The following is a 25,909-nucleotide window of genomic DNA, read 5'->3' as shown; positions in this document are numbered from 1 at the left end:
TAACCAGAGGAGAGAGTAGATTAGTGAAGAAAAACTTAAGGAGCTTACTGTGTGCTGCATTCTTCACACCAGAAATCATTTACTTTGTGTCGTGAAGTCACCAGATTAAATGAAATGCTATTAAGAACCCTTACAAAAAGCACACAGTGCTATAAAATGAAAAGGGATTGATGATTTACACATTTCTGCATAGGTGCCCTAGACTTCTTTAGTCACAGCCTACTCACTCATCAGAGCCAGACTGCAAACCGTGATGCCTTTTCTGTTACTGAGTCCATACTAGATGCTCACCTTCACTATACAGGAAGGACAGGCTTGCTTCCTCCCTAGTTTGTATTTTTCACACCTTCTATTTGCACCATTAACACAAATCATAGCCTCAAATCAGCACTTACTATTTTTATTTTGCTCTAAGGTGTTTCACTCAGTAATACCATGACTCTGCAGAATGGTGCTAGCAGAGCAGCTCTGGATTTCTGAGGATGCGACTACAAAACATGACAACTCAGTAAATGTTATTTCTGCAGAACCTTGAAACTATGTCTTAGAAAATCTGCTTATACTTAGAGGAGCTTCCTTCATGTTAGAAGTGTTCTCAGCTCTTTTATCCGTTTCCCAGACACTGAAATTTTAGTATATTCCACAGCTACCCATTTTGATATCCCAGACAAAGATTTATTACATCAAGTAGCAGATATAGACTGGGAGCTGATGCAGTGCTAAAAGCAGGGATATTGATTGAAGAAAAAAAATATGTGACAAAGGAAAAGAAATAATACTAACATTTACTTAACTTTCAAGCAAGAATCAAATGGCTTTACATGAAAAGCTCTCTGACAGCACCCTGTATACAGCTGTGGAGAGGAATTACAGCACTGACACGATGATGCACTGAGCATTGTGAAACGATCAGCAGAATGAATGATCCACAATCTTTTTTTTGTAGGACTGAACCATGCTGCCTTTACTGCTGAGCACCTGATGATGCAGCAAAACTTGTATCAAAGAGCCTCATGTGAGAAATTTGTTCTCCTTCCAATAGTTACCAGGTGCTCTTTCCAGACAGCAGTAGAGATATAGAATATCCTTGTGCACATTTGTAAATGCTCCATGACCTTTGTGAACAGTTGTGTTGGCACTCAGAATTATTTGTGGTGTAGCACAAAATATCAAATTAAAACATATGTGTCTTTGAGGCAACTTCTTGTGCCATAAATTCAGTGACTCAGCTTTGAAGAGTAAATATCTTGCTTATTTAAAACAAATGTTTCTGCCCCCTCCTGCAGATCCATTCTTAGGCATCAGGACTGTATTAAATATGTATTACTAGAAAAGATCATTTTTTAGTAAAGACTACAGCCATGCAAAAATAAGGTAGCACTCATTGAAACTTCCTCATTTGAACAATGGCCAAATTTATGCCAATACATCTACTTTAAAAAAATAATATGTTTCACCTTGGCTACTACACAGAAATTTAGTCTCATTCCTGTTAACTGAGATATCAGAGTGGGCTTTCCAGTCTTCTTACACCCACAAACCCCCACTGCAAAGAGAAAACTTGCCACCTCCAGTACTTTAAGCAAAGTGTATTAACTTTCCCAGGCTACTGCTTAACTCCAGTGGAGATCAGCAGAGCATTATTCACTTCCTGGTTCAGAGTATAACTCCTTCTCTTCCCACAAAACCTGCAAAGTCAGAAACAAAATTCTTGTAACTTAACTGGCAGTGGGATAAGGTCTCAAGACCCTCATAATGAAGATAGAACTGTTTTGACTATCCTCAAATATATTAAGTTTTTGAAACCTCTCTAAAACAATAAAAAAGAACATAAAAATATTCTGCATGCTCCAGGTCTGCCAATAAAAAATTATTCTTAAAATAAAATGTTATTCAAGTACAGTATGTAGATTTATGTTACATCAGGCTGGCCTCTGAATCTCTGCACCAAACATACCAAATTAGGCCACTCAGTTTCCCATGGGAAACACTTGAAGGCATTAAGTCCAGTGCTGTCAATGCTACTGGTTTCTGCTTTCTGCAAGTTTTTAGGCCTGGCTTGTCTTTAGTCTCATTTTGGTCTTGTCCACTCTTCCCACTCTAAGCAGCTTATCTGTTTAGATTTGATGCTCTCAGGTTAATAGTTATACAGAAATTGAACAAATTACTGATATATGTGGCAATCTGACCCTCTGCCCACTTGCAGGTCAATCTTTGGCACACCGTTCAATTGCACAGGTGATAGCAGGAACCTTGTCCACCTATGTTCTAGCCAACTCCTATGAAATTAAACAACGTAAGGGCATTTAATGACCAGCACAGTATGTTTCATCACAAGTGGAGGCCTAGGTTATTTCAAGACTGTTCTTTTACTGCTAAAATAGCCTTGCTTAAGCCTTGGCTTAAGCATTTGGGTTTGCAAAGGATGCCAGTGGTCAGCTACATGCACACTTCCATTTTTTACAACAAAGGTGTTTGTTATTGAAGTGGATCAAACTGCACAAATTCTGGAGTACTTCCTATGTAGGCTTTTGATTTGCAAGTCAGAAAAACACAGGGGAATTTTAAAGTGTTCAGTCTTACAAAAACAAGTATGTAGAGAAATACAGGAAAAATACAAAGGAATCAACTTGCTGACTATTCAGTCTGAGGGACAGCAGCAACTTCTGTCTCAAGTCATTAGAAAGCTCCAAGGGAAAGAAAACCTCAGGACTGCGCCACTGGGCAGCAATAGGAAATCTCAAAATATTTTAGAGGAAACACTGCAAACAAGTGCTATTACTCAGCTTGGTAGTTTAGATTAAAGCACTGAGTAAACTCATACGTGTGCATCTGGTTCTAAAGCCTTGCTGCCACATCTCAGCTGTATATCCTTTAGTGTACCTACGTGAGAAATACAGATGTGAACCAAAAAGTGATGAGATTTTTAGTATCTTCACTAAAGTCCTCCTCCATAGCCCATTACAAGATTTTCAGCTATTCTGATGGGCTCCAAGTGACACCTAGAAATAACCATCAGTCTCCAAGTAACAAAAAAAGAAAAACATAATGGAAGTTCATACAATACTTCTGTTGCTTTGTTATTCAATTCCACTCCAACGGTGCCCAAAGCAGATGGCCTCAGTTTTAAGTTAGAACCAAGAAGAAGAGAAAAAAACACCAAAGCGTGCCCAGTAACTGAAGATATTGAAGTATAATAAATGAAATGTCAGCAGACTTAGATGAACTTTCCTAGGGCCCCTTAATCAGCTAATCTTTTGCAAAACAAGCATAAGCTTGGCCTATATTTTTTCTAGTTAGCAACCTGCAAAAGTCTGTAACATTTTTAAGCAAAATAATAGTAACAATGATATTATGTTCCTGTCCCTACCTACTGTCAGTTTCAGAGAGCTAAACAATATTCTTGCTAAAACAGGTGTTGATTTTCCCAAATTTATGTGAGGGCAATACAGTTTAAACACCAGAGACTTCTCCATATTTTAAGTAACTATAACTATTCTGGACTGAGAGGTGATAGTCTAGTATACATAGTTATAGAAGGTTTGTGTCAAAAATGCAAGTGCTTGACAGAATTTCCCCTGATCTCGTGTATTTTCCATCTCTTATATCTCCATATTTTGTTATTCAAGCTATAATCAACATTTTTGCTAATATGAGAACTATTTAAAGGCAGGAAAAACCTTAATCCTGTTGCATTTTGTATTCTTCCTTTTTAACTACACCTTGCCTCTTTCTTTTTCTTTATGGGCTCTGCAAATAAAGCTCCTATTTCTATTTTCTATAGCTCTTCTAAACAGTAATTTGCAAATTGTCTGTTGTACTATAAGTTTTTCAAGAAAATTTTCATCTGTCAATGATTTAGAGCACCGAAATCATCTTTTGTATGTGCTACAGTAAGAAGAGTCATGGACTGCATATCAGAGCAGGATCTCTGAAACTTATAGATTATTCTTAGTTCTGTCTATAAATCAGAGACAATCTTACAGTGCCAGGGGTGCTAACATTAGCAGCTCTGTGGTTAAATATGTAGGCACCGTCTCTTGGAAAATGCAAACCTAGTTACTCTGTTTTGCAACTGCTTGTAATACAAGATGTAGCAACTCTGGGGTTTAGTAAAAAGATCTGATCCCTATATGTACTGCAATTACAACCTCCATCAGCAAAGGGTCAAGCGAGGTAAAGTCCTACTTTTATTTTGGCCATTCTAGATAAGTGTATTTTTGAGCCCTTAAAAGGTTCTTAAATTTGAGCCACTGAGTATGAAATTCACGTACGTCTCATCAGAGAATGATTTGTTCATCTGAAATATAAGACATCCGTTGTCAGAAACAGACAGTGTGGATGGTGAGAAATTATAAATTTTAATTAGGATGAGAAAATAGAAACAATAACCTTTCTCAACCTATGAAATAGGTTTTCTCTTACCAATAACATACCCATGTGGAGTTGCACATTTTATGGACAGATTCTGCATTTGTTTATGTCTGATACTTTCATCTGACTGTTTAAGAGCTTGCTACACAGGGTCAGGTCTTAGACTGGTATGAGTTACTGAGATTAGTTAATACCATTAATGTACTGATTTGCAGGTATTTATTTCCCCATTTGAATGGGATGGAGGAATTAATATGAGCCACTTTTACCCTGTTAGGACAGTTAAGGGAGATTTCTCTGTATGACTTCCTTGACTCAAAGGAGCACTGGGAAATGAAAGATTCGGGGGCTGAAGACTGGCTGAATGATATCCTCATCACCCCATAGGCTAGAAGGCTCCAGTAACAGAGACAGGTGATCACTTGTGGGACTACTATTCCTCACCACCCAGGCACTTTTCTTCATAGCTGGCCTAGATCCCTGGATATATGCATAATGCACCTGTTAATACAATGAAGAATGAGAACTCCTGTACTTGTGACAGCATCATTTTTGTATTTTTATTTCTCTCACATTTTCTGAAATACCATTGTCAGTTATTCCCTACTTCATATTTCCTCTTCCTCAACTGCAAAGTGTTCTTTCCCCAACAGACACATAAGTTACTCCCAACAGACACACAAGTTACTCCCAAACACAAGAGTGCAGATCTGCACTGTGTTGATGTCTGTGGGATTACCGTTATTCTGACAGTGTGCAGCCTGTGCCCCAGCCTGTAATAACACCACTAGAATATGCAGCCCGAGACATCCCACAGAGACAACACGCTCAAAAAACATAAGCAAATTCTAGCTGTCATTTCTTGTTTGTAGTAGTTATAGTTTAACCATCTTTCTTTTCATTTTATTTAATTTTATCCTGTTGATTTTGGATGCTTTTCATGTTTCTTAAGATGTTTTTTCACTGTTGTCTGTATTCTCTTCTCCAGAAAGCCTGCAGTCCCTCCCAGCTTGATCAACTTCTAATTTTATAATCATACTCTCTATTTCATCCCTTACTGTTTGTAAACTGTCGGGTTTTTTCCTATATTAAATAAGTCCAGGGAATGTAAACAAACATTGAATGCTGGAAGGAAAGAAATCAGAAGCTTTAGAAATCCAATTAGCTTTAAAACCTTGGCATGCTGACTTGGCTAAGCATGTGGTAAAAAGGCCCACAGAAAGAAAGCTTAAACAAAAGACAGACACTTCCTTCCTGCATTCTTTAAACTCAACAGCTCAGGTCAGAGGCAGCTTATTGCTTTTACAAGGAAAATTTTGACTAGCTATACACATCTAGCATTTGAGATTCCCCTGCTGATTAAGAAGTGGTCATAACTCAGCCATTAGCAGCTACCAGCAGCTATGACTGCAGCAGGAACTACAGCATGAGCAGCAGAGGAGAAGCGGAGGTTCCCAGCCAGGCCAGCAGCAGCCATCTACTGCATAGCTCTGGGAAAGTCTCTTTGGTACTCACATCACAAATGTGATCGAGTCATTTTTCACAAGAAGGCCTGAGCTCCATCATAAAACAAATTTCTCACAAAGCAATAATTGTTTTTACAAAAGCTGTCTTCTCAAGAACAGATGGAGAGACTGGGTTTGATATTGTTGAAGCTTCCTGTTTTCCATGTTCCAGCTCTCATTTGTTACCACTGTGTATTTTGCCATGGTTTCCATCACCACGATTTTAAACATTGGAATTTTTTTCTTCTGTGGAATGTTCAAAAGTTCAGATTTAACTCCAGTCAGAATGACTCTAGTTCCCCAAAGGGAATAATTCTCTCCTCTAAATAAAAAAAATGGTTTGCCTTCCAAGGTTACATTAACTATTTAAATTTGTCTAGATTCTAAGAAATTTACCAATATTTCTAAATTCTCTAACTATTTATGTTTCATGGTATTGAAACAAGGTGTTTAAGTCCATATTGGATGAGGCCTTGAGCAACCTGGTCTAGTGGAAGGTATCCCTGCCCATGGCAAGAGGGTTGGGACTAGATGATCTTCAAGGTCCCTTCCAATCCAAATCATTCTATAAGTCTATGAATCCCCTCGCTCCATGTGGCTTTAAAACTGTTCATTATCTGCATGTTACAAATAAAGACAAGCAGTTTCAAATTTTATGACTTTTCTTTCATCTCAAGATGATGACAAAAATCTGTACAGCAAAACTCTCCTCCTACCTCATCACTGTTCCACAACTTAACTTATTGTCACTAGTTCACTATTACTAGAATTTCAACTGGCATGTTGTGAAGAATTTAAACAACTCCAGGCCATTTTGTTTCAATAAAACCAAACATTGTATTTGTCTCAGTACACAGGAACATACAGTCACTCTAGGTTGGCTTTCATCTAAGCAATACTGAAATTAGAAGACTTGGAAATATGACTTATGGTAACAGGCAGAAAAACACAGCACCTGAAAACCCAAAACTCGTTCCCAGGAAATTTTCCCCCTTAAATCCAGGAAATTCACAGTACTTCTGCACAACTATTATCTAATCTAAGTATCAAATACTCAATTCTGAACAGAACTAATGATTCCAAGTAATTGAGATACTTACCTGGTATCAAATACACAACTTACTACAAATTAATTGCTTGTTAATAGGAAGTGATTAGAAAAGAGATTAGCAGTTAGAGTTATAAACCAAAGAAAACATAAGGAGAGCAAAAATAAATATTTAAATGTTAAGAGGAAGAGAGGAAATGAGTAACTGTAAAGTGAACATGCTTGGCTGCAAACATGAAAAAGAGAAGGCAGACAATAGAGGAGAAGGCAATTAGTTTTATACTTCAAGAACATTGCTAGTTTAAAATGTTCCTTCCACAAGGTACCAATAATAAATAAATGGCATTCTTGAAAATATGCACACCCAAACTACCCTTGCTACTGACGATGGATCACACAACATTAACATAGGATGTGAACCTATTCAAGTGTCCCTATCAGATGTAAACTGAAGCATCTTGGGCTGTGTAACAGGAACAAAACCAGTAGATGGAATGAAGCCATTATGCTGTTTTACTCAACACTCATTAGACTGTGCCTGGTGTACTGCATTCATGCAGTGAAGACAACAATAAACTGGAGTTCAGTAGAGGCAACCAAAATAAACAAGAGGCATCTACAGCCCGGAGAAGGGAAGGCTTCAGGGCACTTAATGCAGTATTGACTCTGCTTTGAGCAGGAAGCTGGACAAGAGACCCTTGAACATCCCTTCCCTATAGTAATTCTGTGGGCTTTCAGTCTCATCATGTATAAATATACATATATTCCTTACATGAAGGATAGAGGGAGCAAATCTATGCACAGAATGAAACCAGTGATATTTCACAGATGACTGTCATCGCAAACAATGGGTGGTGACTTACACATAGGTATGTTTCCTCTAGGTGGCTGGAAGTGGCATATAGAGCTGAATGGCACAGAGGTGATTTAAAAAGTTTTCACTCATAAACATTATCTTACATGCCATTCTTGAGATTTAAGCTGCAGCTAATCACTTAATATCTGTTCATCCTGCATATGTGGGTACTGCACAAACAGAGCAGTAGGTTTTTCTCCCTCCTCCTGAAAGTAGATTAGGAAGTTTGATCTGGTTGGTTGGTTGTGTTGGCAGGTCTAAATTTGTGGCTAAGTTCTTTCTTCCATAAAGTAGAAGTGGAAATTCAAACATGTTCTGTGTATTACACTTCTGTTAATAAGCTTGCCAACTATTACACTAAGAATCCACAAATAGAAGGTCGTAACTTCCCCACCCTTCTTTCCCTACCAATACAGTAGTCAGCAGTGAGAGGTAGCAAAGGAGCAGGTATTGAGATGAAAGAATAATATCAGAACAGGAAAGAATGAGTTGTGTGTGTTTCTCCTGCGCCAAGGGCTACATCAAAGATTCCTTCACTGAAAAGTTTTCCTTAATTAAGAATACTGGGATTAGGCCAGTCCAGAAGATTTTCCTGCTGCTCACCCTTCTATTTTAAGGACTCCCAAAATCCACTGAAGTCCTTATGAGGCATTGTCCTTTACAAAGGCTTTCAAAGACTCCTACTGACTCTAGTGGACTCTGAATTTTAATGTCCCAGTGGCATTTTGGCCAGATATCTAGAGATTATGTGAAGACAGTTAATATGGAAAATTGTTTCCCACAATGTTCCCTAATCTCACTGATTTCCCTAATTTTACTTTCTGTGTAATTAAGCATTCATTATAAATAACCAGTGTTATTTCCAAACTGAGTAACTCTGTGAAGTCTGGTGAGCATGGTCAAAAGCCAGTCACAACTGATCAAGTTAACTGAGTTTCCAAAATATTTCCTCTTCTCTATTTGTGCTGGACACAGGCTTTGCAAAAGCTTCATTGGTGTCAATGGTGCAATTAAGGGTAAGATTGTGGTGCTATATTTAGTAAGTCACAGAGTTTAGTGCAGAAAAAAAAAAAAAACAGAAAATATAGATTGTCTAGGGTGAAGCCATGAAGGATCAGAATAGTGATCAGTTTGAGTAGGGAAGTCACTCTGGCCGCCCCCATCATAAATAAATCACTGAGGAGACAATTGCATGCAAAGTTTTCTGGCCATTTTGAAAGGCAATCTTAATCAGTACCAGGAAATGTTTAATCTTCTCATCAGATTGCAATGGGAAAGTACTTGGAGATTAGGGGAGGAAATATTAGTCTCATGTTTAGAGACTGTGTCTAGTAGGCATTGCTTTATCATTCTGTCAAGGTACCAAAACAGACTGCACCTGTGTGTTATTGACAGGTTAATTATGAGGTAAAGCATGTGTGCAGCTAAATAGAAGGTATTGTTAATCTGAAGAGGTCAGGAAAAGGATAATAATGTTAAAAATATTAAATATTATCAACATATTTTTTGTATCTTTATATAGTGATAGCTAGTTGGAGCTTTGCATAATAGTTCCCAAGTTAAACTATACTTAGAAGTACAGGGCAGGTATGGGGACTTGGTGACATCCACCTCCTGGATAATAAAGAACAGCCTTTCTCCTGCTGTAGAAAACCTGAGCTGGGATTCCACCTAGTGAGGAGGAACAGAACACAAAGCCTCAGAAACTTTTCAAAGACCTGGAGAGAATAAATACCAAAATAAACCTGCCTCAGGCATTGCATTTTGGTAACAGTTAATCCTCAACCTACATAATGGATGTACTTACCAAGGGATCTAAGACCATACTGTCAGCGAGGTTCCACTATTGCAAATGTAAAACTACTGGGCTGCCAAAACACAATCCATAATGCTTTCCAGTTAAAGTCTGCAGAATTAATCAGAGAAAGGACTAGAAGGAATCTGACAAGGTCATTCAGGCCATCCTCCAAGTCAAAGACTGGATTAACTATACATAAATCAGTAGATGTGTGTCTACTCTGTTTTTAAGAGCTGCCAGGGTTGGATTTTTACACCCTTCTTAGGCAGTATGTTCCATAACTCATATTGTAAAGGAGTTCCAGAAATCAGAATAAGAAAATTTTCAGCATAAGCTCCAAAATGTTCCTTATTATACAGAATACTGCTTTGTATTTGTTTTGGGATGTCACAAAAATCATACTTCCCCTAAACTGAGGGGAAAAGACTAGCAATTATTATTTAGAAAATGAAGCCTGAAAGTTTTGCATCTGTGCATATAGGAGATTTTGGAGCATCTTGCTCATCTTTGGTGCTGATAGAAACTTAGATCAACTTTTCCCTGAAGGTTTATAGGAATTTGACATCTATTTAACTACTTATTATATAGAATCATATGATTTTTTGTCAAATGGTATGCAACACTCACAAAACAGTTTTTAGTGCTTGCATTGATTTCAAATATCTGTTAATCTGATCCATCTGTTGGAATCATAGAATCCTAGTATTTATTTATCAAACACAATCCATAGTTTCTCTGAAGTCAGACATTGTACTTTCTGCAATACCAGTTATGACAGATGTAGGATCTCCATCAGATGAACACAATACACATCAGTCAATCCATGCAAAGCATTAGCAGCAAAAGAGAGTTAAGGGACATGGGTGCAACTTACAAGAGTCTTGTGTATGGAATAAAAGTCAATAAAGTGCAGGAGTCATGAAAGAAACACTATGAGTCTTGTAATTTAAAACCTTAAGGGCTTAGCTCTGAGACAATGGATAGAGCTGGCCCCACCCCAAAGCACTACTATGGAAAAAAAAGTCCATTTTTCTAGATTCACAGGATCTTTTCTGGCTCCTATTGCCCAGCTGAGGCAGAAGATGAGTCTCTCCATATAGATCATACTGTCTCAGTATCTTATTTTCTCTTCTAGGATAGTTTTGCTTTCTTGTGATCTGAGGAGTTTCAGACTCCTGCAGTCAGCACTGTCATCTATATAAACAGCATTATCTGCTGTGTACCATAAGAGCTATTTACTCAAGAAGCTAGGACACCTTTTGCACAGTTTTGAGGTCCAAGCCATGGCCTCTACATTGCTATGAGACGGGAAATATGCCTAGAATTATATCCCTCCCCATTAAGGCATCCCGATGGTCACAACTGACTCAGCTGCTTTCACAGCCCAAGGAATCTGAAACTACTCCAACAAAAATTTTCCCAGAAATGTGACATTCAGGCTTAAGCGTCACCTTCCATTTGAAAAACCCTTCAAACCCCACTCCAGCTCTTGACACAAGAATTCTCTCCTGAATCCCCACTCTGGCTACTTGAGCCTGACACAAAGGTGGTTTCCCAGATGGTTAACTATTGAATGCCTATTTTGCTTTTAAAACATCATACATTGTTTTATAAAGCCCCATTTGCTAAATTTAGCTGATCAATTTCATGTTTATAATACTAAAAGTACACAAAATGAGTTTCCCAGTATGAGTTCTTCATTTAGGCTGCCTCTTTAGGGAAATTATTTGGTTCTGAACAGGAGAGGAAGTATTAATAAAATAACCTGTTTGGGTTACACCATTTTTATGAATGCCTGAGATAGAGGAAGTACCAGAACTAACCTAGGTCTCAAGAGGTTTGTTCTATCACAATAATTTAGATAGATGGGGTGATGTTTAGGAGCTGCCAGAGACTGTGTTAGAAGTTATATAGTCTTTCTGAACATGCCTCTTCCAAGTAGCCTGGGAACAGTTAGACATTTTTCTTCCAAAATGACATTTGAAGGCTCTTTGAAGAACAACCTTATTCCATGTGTGCTTTGTACAACAGATTGGACAATGGAGATTTGATTTTTCATTAGGATCAATACATGTTAATGCAGCAGCTGTGTGCAGTTAGACACAAAGACTGCCTTTTTTTTTTTTTCTTTAATTCTACATTAGCCACAACAACCTCAAGCAGCACTACAGGCTGGGGGCAGAATGGCTGGAGAGCAGCCAGCAAGTAAGGGACCTAGGAGTACTAGTAGATAGTAGGCTGAACATGAACTAGCAGTGTGCCCAGGTGACCATGAGAGCCAATGGCATCGTGGCCTGTATCAGGAACACTGTGGCCAGTAGGAAAAGAGAGGTTATTTTCCCCCTGTACTCAACACTGGTCAGGCCACACTTTGAGTGATATGTCCAGTTCTGAGCTCCTCAATTCAAAAGACATGTTAAGATACTGGAATGTGTCCAGAGAAGGGTGACAAAGCTGGTGAGAGGCCTGGAACACAAACCCTATGAGGAAAGGCTGAGGGAGCTGGGGGTGTTTAGCTTGGAGAAGAGGAGGCGGCTCAGGAGTAACCTCATTGCTGTCTATGACTACCTGAAGGGATTAAGTATGTGTTCCTTTAACTTTCAGATGCTAGAAGGCATTTACTTATTCACTGCAAAAATAATAAAAATAATTATTACCAAAAGACCAAAAATGAAAGAAACATGCACAAAAAATTTTCAAGAAACAGATTCTAACAGTGATCTGATGGGACATTTACTCTTCCTATAGGAAGACAAGATGATTATCTCAGGTATTTTCTCTGCTTCTTTTTCCTGGACAGGATCTCTGTTTTCAGCTCTGAAGCCCCCTGAAACGATCTTCAAGGTGATTTTTTGGCTTGGCTATTTTAATAGCTGCTTGAATCCAATCATCTACCCTTGCTCAAGCAAAGAGTTCAAGAGGGCTTTTATACAGATCCTAAAATGCCAATGCCACCGTCGAAAGCAGTTTGGGTGGTGGACTTACAGCTATAGAAACTGGAATCGGTGCTCCTTTGAACACCACAGGAAGGATTCTCTGGAAGACAGTGGGAGTTTCTTAAGTGGCAGTCAGAGGACATTGTCTTCAGCATCTCCCAGCCCTGGCTATCTGAGCAAAATCACTCACCCACAGATGGAGATGTGCACATTCCAGGAATGGAAAAACTCCAGCTCTTTCCTGAGCCCTTTACAGGAAGGCAGCAGACAAAAGGACCCATACCAGTTTTTTACTTTCAATCTCTTAACAGAACGCAATGGTCATGTTCCTGCTGGCAGCCAGGTTTCCATCAATGGGGACCCTGAAGCCATCTGTGACACACTGAATGGCAAAACCCACTGTAGAGCAAACACAACACTGGAATGAACAGATGCTAAATGGTCTGCTGTCTTTGTACACCAACCCATTTGACATTCAGCCTGCTGGAAGAAATGGACTCTTACAGTTTCTCCATATGGTACTAGAAGGAAGCCACTGAGGAACAGGCAGATTTATGTCACAAGAGCGGCAGTTTAGGGACTAACCATGCTCCCAAACATGGTTGCTAGAGAGGCTCCTGAAGCAAAACCAGAACGCCGGGAAAGCGCTGCATAAACCCAGGGAAGTGTACATACAATTATTTAGCTGTTGTGGAAGAGCTGTGGAACAGCCAACCAACATGTATATAGACAGAGTGTATAAGTATGGGGGTGGGCAGGGGCAATGTGTATAGGGGGGGGTGTGTACACGTGTGCTAGCCACATGTATGGATGCTGAGAGTCGAAGTGAGCAATGCAGTGTTGTTTGTACCTCTCCAAGGTACTGGCTGCCGCTGATTTTGCCTGTAAATTCTTTTTGTTGTTGTACTTCACTGTACATTAGCACTTTAGAAATGGAAAACAACTTCAAAGATTAAAGTAATTTCACAACCATATAAACACTTACACTTTTACTACAGGAATGGAATTCAGCCAACTTCCCTCACTACAGTTTTCACTTCCAAGTAAAACACTTGCAGCAGTTAACTTAGCCACTGTAACTCCTAGCATGCTCTTGAATCTCTCTGCAGTTGCTTCCCTTCCATGATCCTTTTATCACCAACATCTGTAACTCCTCTCTCCTTCACCATGTTGTGTTTTTTTTTTTTTTTTGAAAGTTTGGAAATACCAGCAATGAGGAGAGTTCATAGTCTACATTTCAAAACATTAGTTAGTGTCCTGCAAACATACAGGCTACCAGAGAATCTGATTTCTAAAAGCAACATTCATAAATCATCCAAAATACCTCACAAACAGTGTTGTGGACAAAGCACAAAAGAGCACTCATCGCTGGAAGCCCAAAGCCCAGTCTTAGGACAAATAGGCTGAGCACCTGGTTCTTTCAGCACACTTTGAACATTGTGTCACACATTTACTTTGCCACTTAGATGAGAACGGAAAGTCAAAACAACGGAGTAGTGCAAGTTTCACTGTCATTAATATGTTTTACCTCAGTAATACAGCACTGAAACAGAATTCCTAAGAATATCTTCTAGGGCATCTTAGGTCATGTTTGGATGTTGTTTTCATCTCTTTCAATTAAGTATGAATTGTGAAACTAGTGACTGATTTTTTTATTACATGAAGTGGTACAAACCGTGGAAATTAGTATTTTCTCCTTCCTCCAACTGAGACTTTCCTTATTAGGAATTTTACTGTCATTTTTCTTAACTTGAAAGATAGAACGAGCCATAAACAGATGTACTAAAAACATGAGGGACAATTTAACAATGCTAGGTCCCAAGGGAGACCCACTTCCTCTCATTTCCCTGAAAGTGTATTCTCTCATTAAATTGACAGGGTGGATGTGACTTGTGGTTAGATGAACTATCCCCCAGCTCAGTGAGCAACAAGAGGAAAGTCATGTTCAAAGGTCTTCCCATGGTCCTATGCTATGGTATGAACCACATTAATATATTTTAAGTCTTATCCTGACTGAAGTTATAGCCAATGTCCCTTTTTAATAATTGCATTTTGATTCTGGGGCAGGCCAGCACTTATCATCTTTGTACAGTTTTACACAGTGTTAACAAAAACTGCAAAGAAAACTTCCTTAGTGCTTTATCTTTAATCTACAAAAAGATAATTTCAGCCTTCTTAGTACTGAAAAAGCAGCTTTCCCTAATCCCTGTAACAGATCAGAAGAAGAAGATGAGCATTATTATCAAGTTAGCCCATGACATTTAGAATATTCAGTGCTTCTAACCTTATCAATCATACACCAAAATCCTCAGAGAGCCAAAATCCCCAAGACATATGTCCCACAAGTTCTAAGGAGTAGAGAAGAGAAGGCTTCCACAGGCAGACAGTAATATTTTTCCCCAATAGTTAAGCTGGGAAGGCTGTTGGGCCCTGCAGGGACAGCAGCATGGACTCAACCCATCCATGCTAACTTGATTCTGTCATAGACAGCCACAGCACTGCAGTTCCTCTTGTGTCCTGCCTAGCATGGAAGGCACATCTGAACTGCAAGCAAAACATACATGGCTTCAGAGTCAAAAGATCTTTGTAGTTCTTCCCTTCCTCAAGCCCAAGTCCTGCAAATATTTTAAGGGCAGTATCCCTGGGGACATGACTCGGTTATACTGCCTTGGCAAGAAAACAGGAAACTAAGAGAAACTCTGCCTTGGGATTTCTGATACTAGGGAAAACAAGAAGAGGAAGAAGACTTTATTCATAATGTTGAAATCGGAAAACAAGAAGCTGGAAATCAAGAAGTCTGAAATAATCACAGGCAATCAAAATAAATATACTCCATTATTTCTAAGACAGACACTTACATCAGGCTCATTTCTCTTAGCATATTCATTAGATCACATTCTGAGAGATCATTGCATACAATCCCTGGCATCAAAGAGATAAAGGAATGACAAAATGTAGCAGAGCAATCAACAATAATAGAAATAAGTGAGAACAAGCTCAGACAATACCTGAAATATAATTTCGATAGAATTCTAACAAACTATGTTGCATTCTTAATCACTACTCAATTACATTTTTAGACTCTAGAGCCTACAACTTGTAGCTGCAACAAATCTCTTGTCCAAGCTTTTTAAAGGTCATTTAGGTACATTGTCATATTAGGCTCTTTATAGCCAGCGATGGTATTATATGAGTTCCTAAAACAAATAGACAACAGAACCTCCCCTAAGATCTTCAGGGTTTGTGTCACTAATTCCCATTTTGCAAGGTCCCATATAGACTGCTCTTATACTCAGCAACATTGTCCTAGTGGGGGTCAATATCCATCAAATATGCTAAACAATTTAAAACTTCAAAATCATGACTACCTGCTCATAAGCTGCCAAAAACACCTGTCTGACCTCCAGCCACAGCTTCAATGAGGAGACAGGCAATAACACTGATTGTAAAGATGAAAAAAACAAAAGTATCTAAAGGAGGGTCTGCAAAGTTCACTGAGGAGGAAATCTGATGTGCCATTTTAAAACATGAAACCCTTTCAAAATGATCTGACTTCTCTGGAACAAACTTCTTCTAAATTTTTTTTTTTTTTACTACTAGAATTTTCTTCAGCCTTCACCAGGCAAAGCTATGCCAAATGAGGCCATACAAAGCCCCCTCTCCCCTTTGTGAGTCAGACATTTGTTGCAAGGTGTCCTTTTAAAGGAAAAACTACTTGGGTGAGGACATCATCATCGAACCTTGTGGGATGAGCCCATATTAGCTCTTTTTTTTAGTACAGCAAAAATTAACCTGCCAAGCAGAACATCCACAATCTAGTGAGATGGCAATTGGCAGAATACAGTGGACCACCAGAGGCAGCTATACTCCATCACACATGTTTTCAATGCATATTAACAGACTTTCTGATTAACCCATTTTGTGGGCAAATATATTTGCCTCTAAAGAAGAGTTGCTCCTATTTAGCACAGAAGGTGTTCATAAACTGTGAATTTCTCCAGGTTAAGCTACTGTGTGTAGCTTAATCACTAACCAGAGGCTTGTACAGAGCCATTCAGTTGAGAGGCACAGCTGTAATGGCTCAGAGTATTGTTACAACCCAGCTGCACATAAATTAAATCCATTAGGCTTCTATGCACTCAGCTATCACAAAAGTGCTTCTTATTCGTTAAAAGAGTTATGGCAAAACCAATCCAAATGAATCAGACTGAAACTCTAGAGCAATCCACATTCTTTACTCTTTGGAAATTCAGTTTTCTATTACCTTTCCAAATGTGACAGGGAAAGAAGAGGGGACATTAATATTATAAAGTGCAACTCCAGTTCAGAAAACGTAAAAATAGCAACTCTCTATTCAACAGATGGGCTCTCTGCTCTCAGTTTCTGTGTGTGACTTTGGCCTGATACAAACAAGCATAACACTGCACAACACAGGAGAAGGTAATCCGCAGCAGCAGCTATGGTATGAAAACAGTGGTACACTAACAACTGCTGATTCCTGTTAGTGGCCACAAACTAACCAGCTTCTTCCCACAAGAATTAACTGGATTCTATTCTGATAAATTCAACACTCAACAACAGATAAGCTTACCTTTCTTCCAAACCATCCTGGCAATGCTATGGCTCATGCACCTTGTAGGCCAGAACACGATATCTCAGGAATGATGCATCAGACAAAGAAACATCATTTTCGTCCTGAAGTGGTGGAAAACAAATACTTCAGAACGTTGTGACGGTTTGAAGCTGGTATTCTAGCTTAGTTTATCGTTCTAAATTATGAACATGAAGATACATCATGCTACTTTAAGTCACTTTAACAGAATAAAAAGTTGTTTCTACCAAGCATGACTTTTTTTGGGACTGGACATGGTACCAGTTTTTTCCTCATGAGGTATGTTATTTGAGCTTTTTCATGATTCTCAAGATTATGAAAAACATCTGAAGCCATAACCTGGTGATCAGGGCACTAAACCAGGAAAATTCCATCCTCTGCTTGCATGGTTTGCATGTTTCCTCTCGAGGCTGTGTAATAAACTTACAGAGACAGGGCAAGGAGCAGAGGATAGTACTCCCTCTTTTCAGATCGCTGTGCAAAGCATAAAGGCATAACAGTCATTCCCCCTTGCACAATGCACCCTGAGGTCGAAGCTCCACAGTAGGCTTCTACAGGAAACATCCAGCAAAACTTTTTCTCTAGGGTTTAAGGCAGTCCCTGGAGTGAAAATGGAATGGACAAGTTCCTCTCACAGAATGACTACTATGCCAGCTGCCATTCTGTGACTGCAGGGATGTGTACTTATTGATTTGCCTACAAAGTAGAAGAGAAGTTTCTCTCTGAACACATAACGATCAAAGAATCATTAACTATGCTTTCTGTGGTAAAGTGTACAGAATTTTTTTATGCCATTCTCCTGTCTGTGTAGAGGTAGATGAGAACAAGCATGATTGATTTCTACCAAATTGAACAAGAAAGGTAATCAACTCTGCATTATGAAAATTTGTGGCTGAACAGAGGAAAATTACCCAAATTAGTGCCTCCTCTCAGGGTAAGATCTTAGCAAGGCAGTCCCTTGACTAATATCAAAGCCTGCTGGCTACCAAGCTTGTACATGCTGACTAGCTAAGTCACACACTCCCATTTGCCCAGTGAGAGAGAGCAATGCAGAATAGGACATGTGGGAGGACAACATGGAAGACATAAAAGGAAGAAGCATTAAGAGATAAAGGTTGCAAATCCGTGCATAAGTTTATTCCTCCTAATGGTCACAGGATGACTTGTTATGATATTTTCATCCATTTGGTTCATAACTGTAGAGAAAACTAAATCTGTTGTGTCAATTTATAGCACTACAACATGGGCAGATGCTTCTGCATTCCTCAGTTCTCCTGCCTTGGTTGTAAAAGCATAAGGTTAGGTTTCATTTCTTAGTCGGTTTCTTCCTAGAAGAATGTGGCAATCACATATAAAATTCCAGTATACAGCTCTAATAAAACTAATCTAGAACTTTTTTTTTGTTAAATAATGACACACTAATTTTAATCAAGCACTGGCTTTGTGTTACAGTTGATTTTTTTAGCTACTCCTGTAAGCAGGAAGCTCTACAGAAATTACAAATATGTCTCAAACACTTCACTTTACCATTAGCATTGCTGAGGGTGTAAGTCTGAAACCAGTGTAAGAAGCAGCACAATCCAAATGAAAGTCACTGGTAGGGCACACAACCCCACTGGGTGAATTGATGACTTGACTTCGCTACAGCAAATGCTGTTTTAGATACTCTAAAGACATGAATTGGCATCATTTTGAGCTGAAATGAGACAAATTCACTTACATTGGCTGAACAACCTACAAAACATGTATAGAGTGAAAAAGACAAAGAATGGTCTTAATTAACAAGCTGGACTCTTATTTTATATCCTGCAAACTTGAGTCAAATTGATTAAAATAATGGAAGGTTTGAAAAAATACTGGGACAGGGTTGTTCAGGTAAGTGGAAGGTGTCAGAAAAAGGAAGTCTAGTGTTGTTCCTAGGAATTCCTTATTTCAAAATATATTAGCTTGATCAGTGAAGAACATGCTCCCACTCTAATAATTCCTATAATCTTTATAGGACTCCAGCCAAGACATGGAGAAGAGAATTAATGTTCAAAATAAGTAAGAATCTCTCACAATTTCTTTTGTAAGTCAACATAAAAAATGGATGCAGTAAAACTTTAATTTATAGCTGTGATTAAAAAGCCCTTAATTGCCTATTTCACAATTTCCTTCAAAGTGTTCTTTGGGAAGCACAATAATTTGATTCCACTGAGACTGTGCAAATGTTTAATTCTAGCAAAGAACATGAACTTTATATAACCTCCAGAAACAGTAATTATTTTTCCTTTGCTTGATTTGTTGGGCTTTGCTTTCTTCACTGGGAAGATCAAAAAAACTGCCCTCAAAAGTAATTTTAGTATGTGCTTTGGAGCCTGAGGTAACTATGGAATGGTCCATCTCTCTTCTTCTAGTGAGCTTGGAGTCTAGCCCTACACTATTCCAAGACAGGAGTTTGATCCCTCGTTTCAGTAAGAACTGGAGCAGTTTTACAAGGAAATTAATAAAGAATTGGCTTTGAAAATCCAACATCGCCATCTGCTGGATTTCTATCTCGAGTGAGACTCACAATCCAGCTAAGAGTTCCCTGGATTTTACACACCACAAATTCAGCTTCTTTATGGGTAAATCAGAGAGACATTTTCTTAAGGCAGCAAGAGAAGTTTGAAATCCTAGCGTTAATTTCATTTAAGTCTCTTCCAGAAGTGATGTGTTCCCAAAGCTTGGTCTGTTTTGTTGAAGTGTTTATTTTACAATAAAATTAATGCAGCAAAGCTGATTGGTCATCTTAGAGCAAAATAATTTAACTAAATTATGCAGAAGCCTTTAAAAATCCCCTCCTTAAGCTATTTGGTTTCCACAGAAACTCATCTGGAAGTTTTATTCTGGTTTATTTTTAAAAAAGAGAGGGTGCTGTTCAGGCAGCTCAGGTCTAAAAAGGAAAACTGTGAAAAGCAACTCTTCCTTTGAAAGCCTCCAGATACAACATGCATGCTTTTAGAAGAAACTTTTCCATTCAGTCTTCTTTCCTAAAACAGTCAACCTCCTGTGCAACACATGCCACTTTACTATAATATTTTTTTTAAAAGAAGCTCTTTTCCAGAATGCTGAGTTTTAGCAGCACGAATTGCACTCAGCTGCAGTACACACCAGTCAGACTGTCTGCACCCTAGCTGTGAGTGCAAAAATTGAACTCATCCTTGCAGTTTTGCCATTGCACCAGGTGTCACACACAGAGGAGCCTGAAGCACCTTAACATCCACATCAACAAACTCCTCTTGAATGCCTGCTACTTTACACTATTCCCGTCTTCAGCAACAAAAGCCTGGGTTGGTTTTTTTTTCTCACAGATTGTATTCTTTTAAAAAACACCAGGAGTTAGCAGAAGATACTTTATAAGCTTGAGTATAAATCAATGATTTCCCCACTACAACAAAAATTCCAGCATTCACGACAGGGTGAAAAACAGAATCCAGCCCTGAGATCCTGCTTGAGAGCAGCTTCATTCAGGTGGGCAACCTAACAAGTTCAAAACAGGCTATAGAGAAAAGATCCTTTTAATATGCAGAACTCATAACTCCAATTTGTTCTAGCTCTGTCATGCTCCCCCTGCAAAAATTAGATCTCCTGTGAAAAGAAAGAAATGTGTATATATTGCTCAGTTTGTGAGCCAGATATTGGCTCTACCTTGGCAATCTTCTGCTGTAAATATCAGTTATTTAAGAATCTCTACAGAAAGCAAAATTTAAATGCTTATTCCTTTAGTCTATGACTGATGGAATCCAGAGTTTTGGTTCTGCCTATTAGCAAAATTTAAACCTCCCTTAAGGCTTAGATTTGAAACACCTTAACTCTTTTAACACTCTATGAAATCAGAGTGGTATGTGAGAGTGAGTTTAGGATCATCTCAAAATTTATATATATTACTGAGGTATATAAACATGAAATGATCATCACGGTAGCTCAGAACTGGAACAGTTCACAGTTCCTGGGAATATTTAGGAAAACATTACAACTTTCTGGAATGAAATGTGAGAAACTTGTTATCCACAAAAGATAATCATGTGGGTATCACATGCTCCAGAAGGCAGTTTTTGGTTGTTTTGGGGGTTTGTTTGTTTGTTTGTGTGGTTTTTTTTTTTTAATGCAGGTACATATGTTTTCTTATGTTCAGCTTTCTTTTCATACAGATCACACAAACGAACAAACACATGAACTGCAGCAGTGAGGTGTCACCTACTGTGTTCCTAAAATCACTGTCATAATACACAGAGAGTAGGTGTCTACTTGCGTGCAGAACCATCTGAAAAACGGGCCTACAAATACCAGAGCTACAAATTGTCAGTGTGGGATCTAGATGCCAGGTATTTTATGGTCAGCATAAAATCAGTTGGCCTGTTAACAGCTGAAGTATTCTATGTCTATTGTTACATTTTATGAACATTTTACAGTTGGAAATAGAAATTCTCATTGTCTTTGGTCTTGTTAGATGTTTTGGAGAACTCAGGGATTTTAGTCTATAAATTGCCATAACTTCAGTTTAAAAGCAGAGTCAGTCCACCAACTGCCAATTAATTAGGCATTGCTGCAAAATTGGAAGTAACTATTACAATTTTTTTTTAATATCTGTTTTGAACAACCCAAACAAAATGCTCTGCTCCTCTCAGTTGCCCTCTTGTAATTCTATACTAATAATAGTTAAAATGCAGGTAAAATTTATCTTGAAAGCAGTCAGATTGGTATACAATTTAGTAGATAACTTCCATGTCAGAAAAAAAGATAATACAAATCATCTTTCACATTAGTCCTCTCTGTTTCTTTCAGAACTGCTGAGGAAGTGGGAATCAACACAACATTCTTCCTTTCCTGCAGCTTGCCTTTTTGGCACACCACATTGCACTTGAGTGTGTTGATCGTGACAGGTAATATCACCATCATCAGGTTGTGTATTTGGGAAGAAATAGGAAAAAATTTGGAAGGGTAAAGAAGTTTTTGCTGGAGAAAAGTAGACTCTTGCTCTGACTTTACCTCTTCAACTTACATCTAGCTCAATAAAAGTGTTCTAGTATGAGCATTCCACTTGAGGTACTCTGTGACCCTGCTGCATACTCACCCAGAGAAGAAAGAGGTCATTAAAAGAGTAAATCTCACCAATAAAAGCTAAGGCTTCCAGCACTGAACTCTCATCCAAACACATCTACTTAGTCAGGATTATGTGTTCTTGATTTTTTTCAACAGGTGCTCACTTAAACAAACATGAATGCTCTGAAAAATCTCTTAGCACCAAGAAGATTAAACAAATGATTCCGAGTTTTCATTTTTTGTATATACAGCATCCTCAGCTATTCATACACTTCCACTTACAGCAATGAATTAGAGTTCTAAAAGACTGACTAAAGCAACAACACATTCTATGTTTGAACAAGTAAGATTTAGGGATAAGAGCCAGCAACTGTCTTATAACCTCCAAGGTAAATGTCTCTTACTAAATGTGCATGTTTGAAATTACTGTAAGGCAAGTTGTTCTTCTATTTTCCAAACAAAGCAGCCCATGAATACAACACTCCCGTAAGGAGAGTTAAATCATGAAGAAAAGAAAGTGAGGCATACAGTGAGTCAATTCTTGGGAACAACAAAGACAGAAGTCATATGCATTGGCTATGCTGACACCTAACGAAGTGTTAGAAAGTCTCTGCTTCTTCACTAGCAAGCTACAAGACTTGTTCCCAGAATGGACCAGGCACAGAGCCTTCAGTTCTCCTCATGAGTAGCTATTCCCTGAATACCAGTTAAGCCTTTGGGATTTTACTTCATAGTGGCACTGATGAGTGTTCCACAGGAGAGGGATTCAGGGACTTTCGTTGAGCTGAGGCTCAAAAGCCACTCTGATAAAAAGGATTCCCAGAGACATCCTCACTTTTATTAAAGTAGGATCATGAGAAAGCTTGCCCTTCTTGCTAGATCTAGGGTAAAGATTGACTAAGGAATAGTCACCCCTAAAAGAAAGCAGGGATTTGGGGTTCTAGAGAGTTATATCTTTTCCCCTATGATGTGCCAAGAGAAACAAAGCTCTGAACAGGTTCCATTGATAAAGTTCAGGAAGGTCAAAACCATCCCTTGATCTGAAAAGACACAGGCAGAAAATTCAAACAGTAAAACTGCTACTTTTCTCATCCTTCTTCCTGTGACAGTCAATAAGATTTCCTCATCAAAGATGAGGAAATCTTATTTAAAAGTGAGATGATAGGAAAAGCTGTCAGTCATTTTGGAATAGTAACCTCATGAGATAGGAGACAAAGGTGACAGATAGATGGCACACAACAGGGCTGGCCAAGGAACTGGAACTGGGAACCACGGCATTCCTGAAAAGCACATTCCTGACTCCCACAAAGCTTGGTGCTGTGTGGAAGTTAGAAACCTCTGTCTCAGGAGGAAAAGTATCTTGCTACTAATCAGCAGCACCCCAAAATTTCTAAGCAGGTCCAATTCCTGTGGAATTACGGCAAATAAACTCTATTTGGGAAAGTCAAAATAGAGGCTGGCACACACGTCCTGGATGGGTTCCTGAACCCTTATAGAATCATAGAATCAACCAGGTTGGAAGAGACCTCCAAGATCATCCAGTCCAACCTAGCACCCAGCCCTATCCAGTCAACTAGACCATGGCACTAAGTGCCTCATCCAGTCTTTTCTTGAAGACCTCCAGGGACGGTGCCTCCACCACCTCCCTGGGCAGCCCATTCCAATAGGAAATCACTCTCTCTGTGAAGAACTTCCTCCTAACAACCAGCCTATACCTACCCCGGCACAATTTGAGACTGTGTCCCCTTGTTCTATTACTGGTTGCCTGGGAGAAGAGGCCACCCCCCACCTGGCTACAATGTGCTTTCAGGTAGTTGTAGACAGTAATAAGGTCACCCCTGAGCCTCCTCTTCTCCAGTCTAAACAACCCCAGCTCCCTCATCCTCTCCTCATAGGGTTTGTGTTCCAGGCCCTTCACCAGCTTTGTTGCCCTTCTCTGGACATGCTCCAGCACCTCAACATCTTTCTTGAATTGAGGGGCCCAGAACTGGACACAGTATGCAAGGTGTGGCCACACAGTACTCAAGGTGTCCAGTATTATTCTTAGAAGTTCAATTCCTTATGGGGATGAAACACAATAACCTATTCAAACTCCTGCACTCCCTGCACTGCAAGATTTAAATAGTATTTTGGCAAATTCAAAACTGCATGGTTTGATTTTGAAACACAGCTGCAATTTCTCTCTTTTCAGACAGGATGGGATTTAACAAGACAGTGTAAAGGTTCAAGAATACTTTAGTCAAAATAAATTACATAGTGATAGCAGAACAGCAGAAATTCACTTTGTGGGCCAAATCATTGCAGTTGGGTTGTTGAATGCTGAAATGTACACTTTTATCCAAAAAGAGTAGGAGAAAACTCAGCAATGCAAGTCCTGCTTGCAGTAAACTGTCAAGAGTGTGGCTAGTTACAATGAAAGCAAAGTGTTCAAATCTCTCATTAATACCCACACCCATCACTGGCACCAACAGACCCAGTCATCAGAAATGGTCATTTAGAGAAGCAGCAATGAAACAACTTCACACGAAAAACTAATCTGGCATCTGAACCTGTAATTTCTACACTGATTTTCAAATGCCAAACATACCACAAGCCCTCCAGACCTCAGTCAAAGGCGGTGATGCCAGTTAGAAGTACAAAAGCCAGGTTGCATTTCAAAGTATTTCTGAAGATTTTACTTCAAACTTTTTGAAAATCCTGCTCAGTGTTAAAGCTTGAGGATTAAAATTTGCAGGATACACAAGGAATGCATGCAAACAAGATGAAAGGGAGTTCTGTTGCAGTGCTTAATTAGATAGAAGTCAGTTCTCCCATGTCACTGGGATAGAATAACTAAAATTGACAAACATACTCGAAGAAAACAAACGTTCATGCCTTGGAATTGACACAGCTGTTACATGAACACTAAATATTTACCAAACCCTACCCCCGAACCCTAATGATCTCACCTAACCCTCATTGCCAAGCCCTAATTCTAACCCAAATGTCCTAACCATAAAACTAACCCTTAAAGGCCTAACTCAGAAGGTCTACAGACCTTTCTTCTTCTTCTCTAGACCCTTTGACGAGTTTATTCTCGACCAGAATCTGAAGGACTTGCTCCTAAACCCTCCAAAACTATGGCTGAATTTGCGCAGGCAACAGAACTGGAGCGAACGCCACCGATCTGCTGCGGCAGGTATGATCCCTTTTTCTCTCCACCTAGCAAGACTTCCTTTTTTTGTCTCCTTTTCCAGCAGCTGCTACCGGTGGTTTTAAGTCAGGCGGTACTAGCCCGAGGCCACACCCTTCTCCCTGACGGCCACCACCTTCCCCAGTTGTTCCCTAAGTGTATACAGTCATTACGCATGCCCCAGCTCTCAAGCGCTTCCTGGTGACTCTGAACGTCGTCCTTACCGTGAATGAGAACCGGCAGGGCTCTACCATTCCGTGCCCCTCCCACAGATTTAACCGCGTCTGATTCCTTAAGGACCCTCGAGGGTAGCAGCCCCCAGGCATCCCTCGTCCTCAGCGCTACCCTCCACACAGCCTAACAGGGGTCTGTTCCAGTGTGAGCACCACAAGGGCAGTTTCGAGGTTAACTTTTAACGCCGCCATGAGCCCACGCAAGGACCTCCCGAGAGCCCGCAGGCACCGCCACGCAGCCCGTGCAAAAGGCCTGCCCACGGCGGCTGGGAGGAGGCGGAGGCGGAGGCGGAGGTCTGACCCCTCCCCGG

The 25,909-nt window shown here is 39.4% G+C and overlaps 1 protein-coding gene and 1 long non-coding RNA gene across 2 annotated transcripts in view; one reads left to right on the top strand and one right to left on the bottom strand.

Annotated features, from left to right (window-relative positions):
* The window catches only part of ADRA1B (adrenoceptor alpha 1B), a 29,812-nt gene extending 16,229 nt beyond the window's left edge, over window positions 1-13,583 (top strand). Inside the window, exon 3 of the mRNA XM_064161772.1 lies at window positions 12,382-13,583. Coding sequence (XP_064017842.1) covers window positions 12,382-12,944 — 563 coding nt within the window. The 3' untranslated portion in view covers window positions 12,945-13,583. The remainder of the gene's footprint in view (window positions 1-12,381) is intronic.
* LOC135185221 (uncharacterized) lies at window positions 1,025-25,881 on the bottom strand. Its single transcript, XR_010306409.1, has 3 exons — window positions 25,590-25,881; window positions 17,109-17,212; window positions 1,025-1,688 (listed from the first exon to the last, which is right to left on the bottom strand). It is a non-coding gene; the product is annotated as an uncharacterized LOC135185221 (long non-coding RNA).
* Window positions 25,882-25,909: the final 28 nt, after the last annotated feature.

Source organism: Pogoniulus pusillus, chromosome 22 (assembly GCF_015220805.1).
Source record: "Pogoniulus pusillus isolate bPogPus1 chromosome 22, bPogPus1.pri, whole genome shotgun sequence".
Classification (NCBI taxonomy): Eukaryota; Metazoa; Chordata; class Aves; order Piciformes; family Lybiidae; genus Pogoniulus; species Pogoniulus pusillus.
This window is presented reverse-complemented; position numbering and strand designations above follow the sequence as displayed.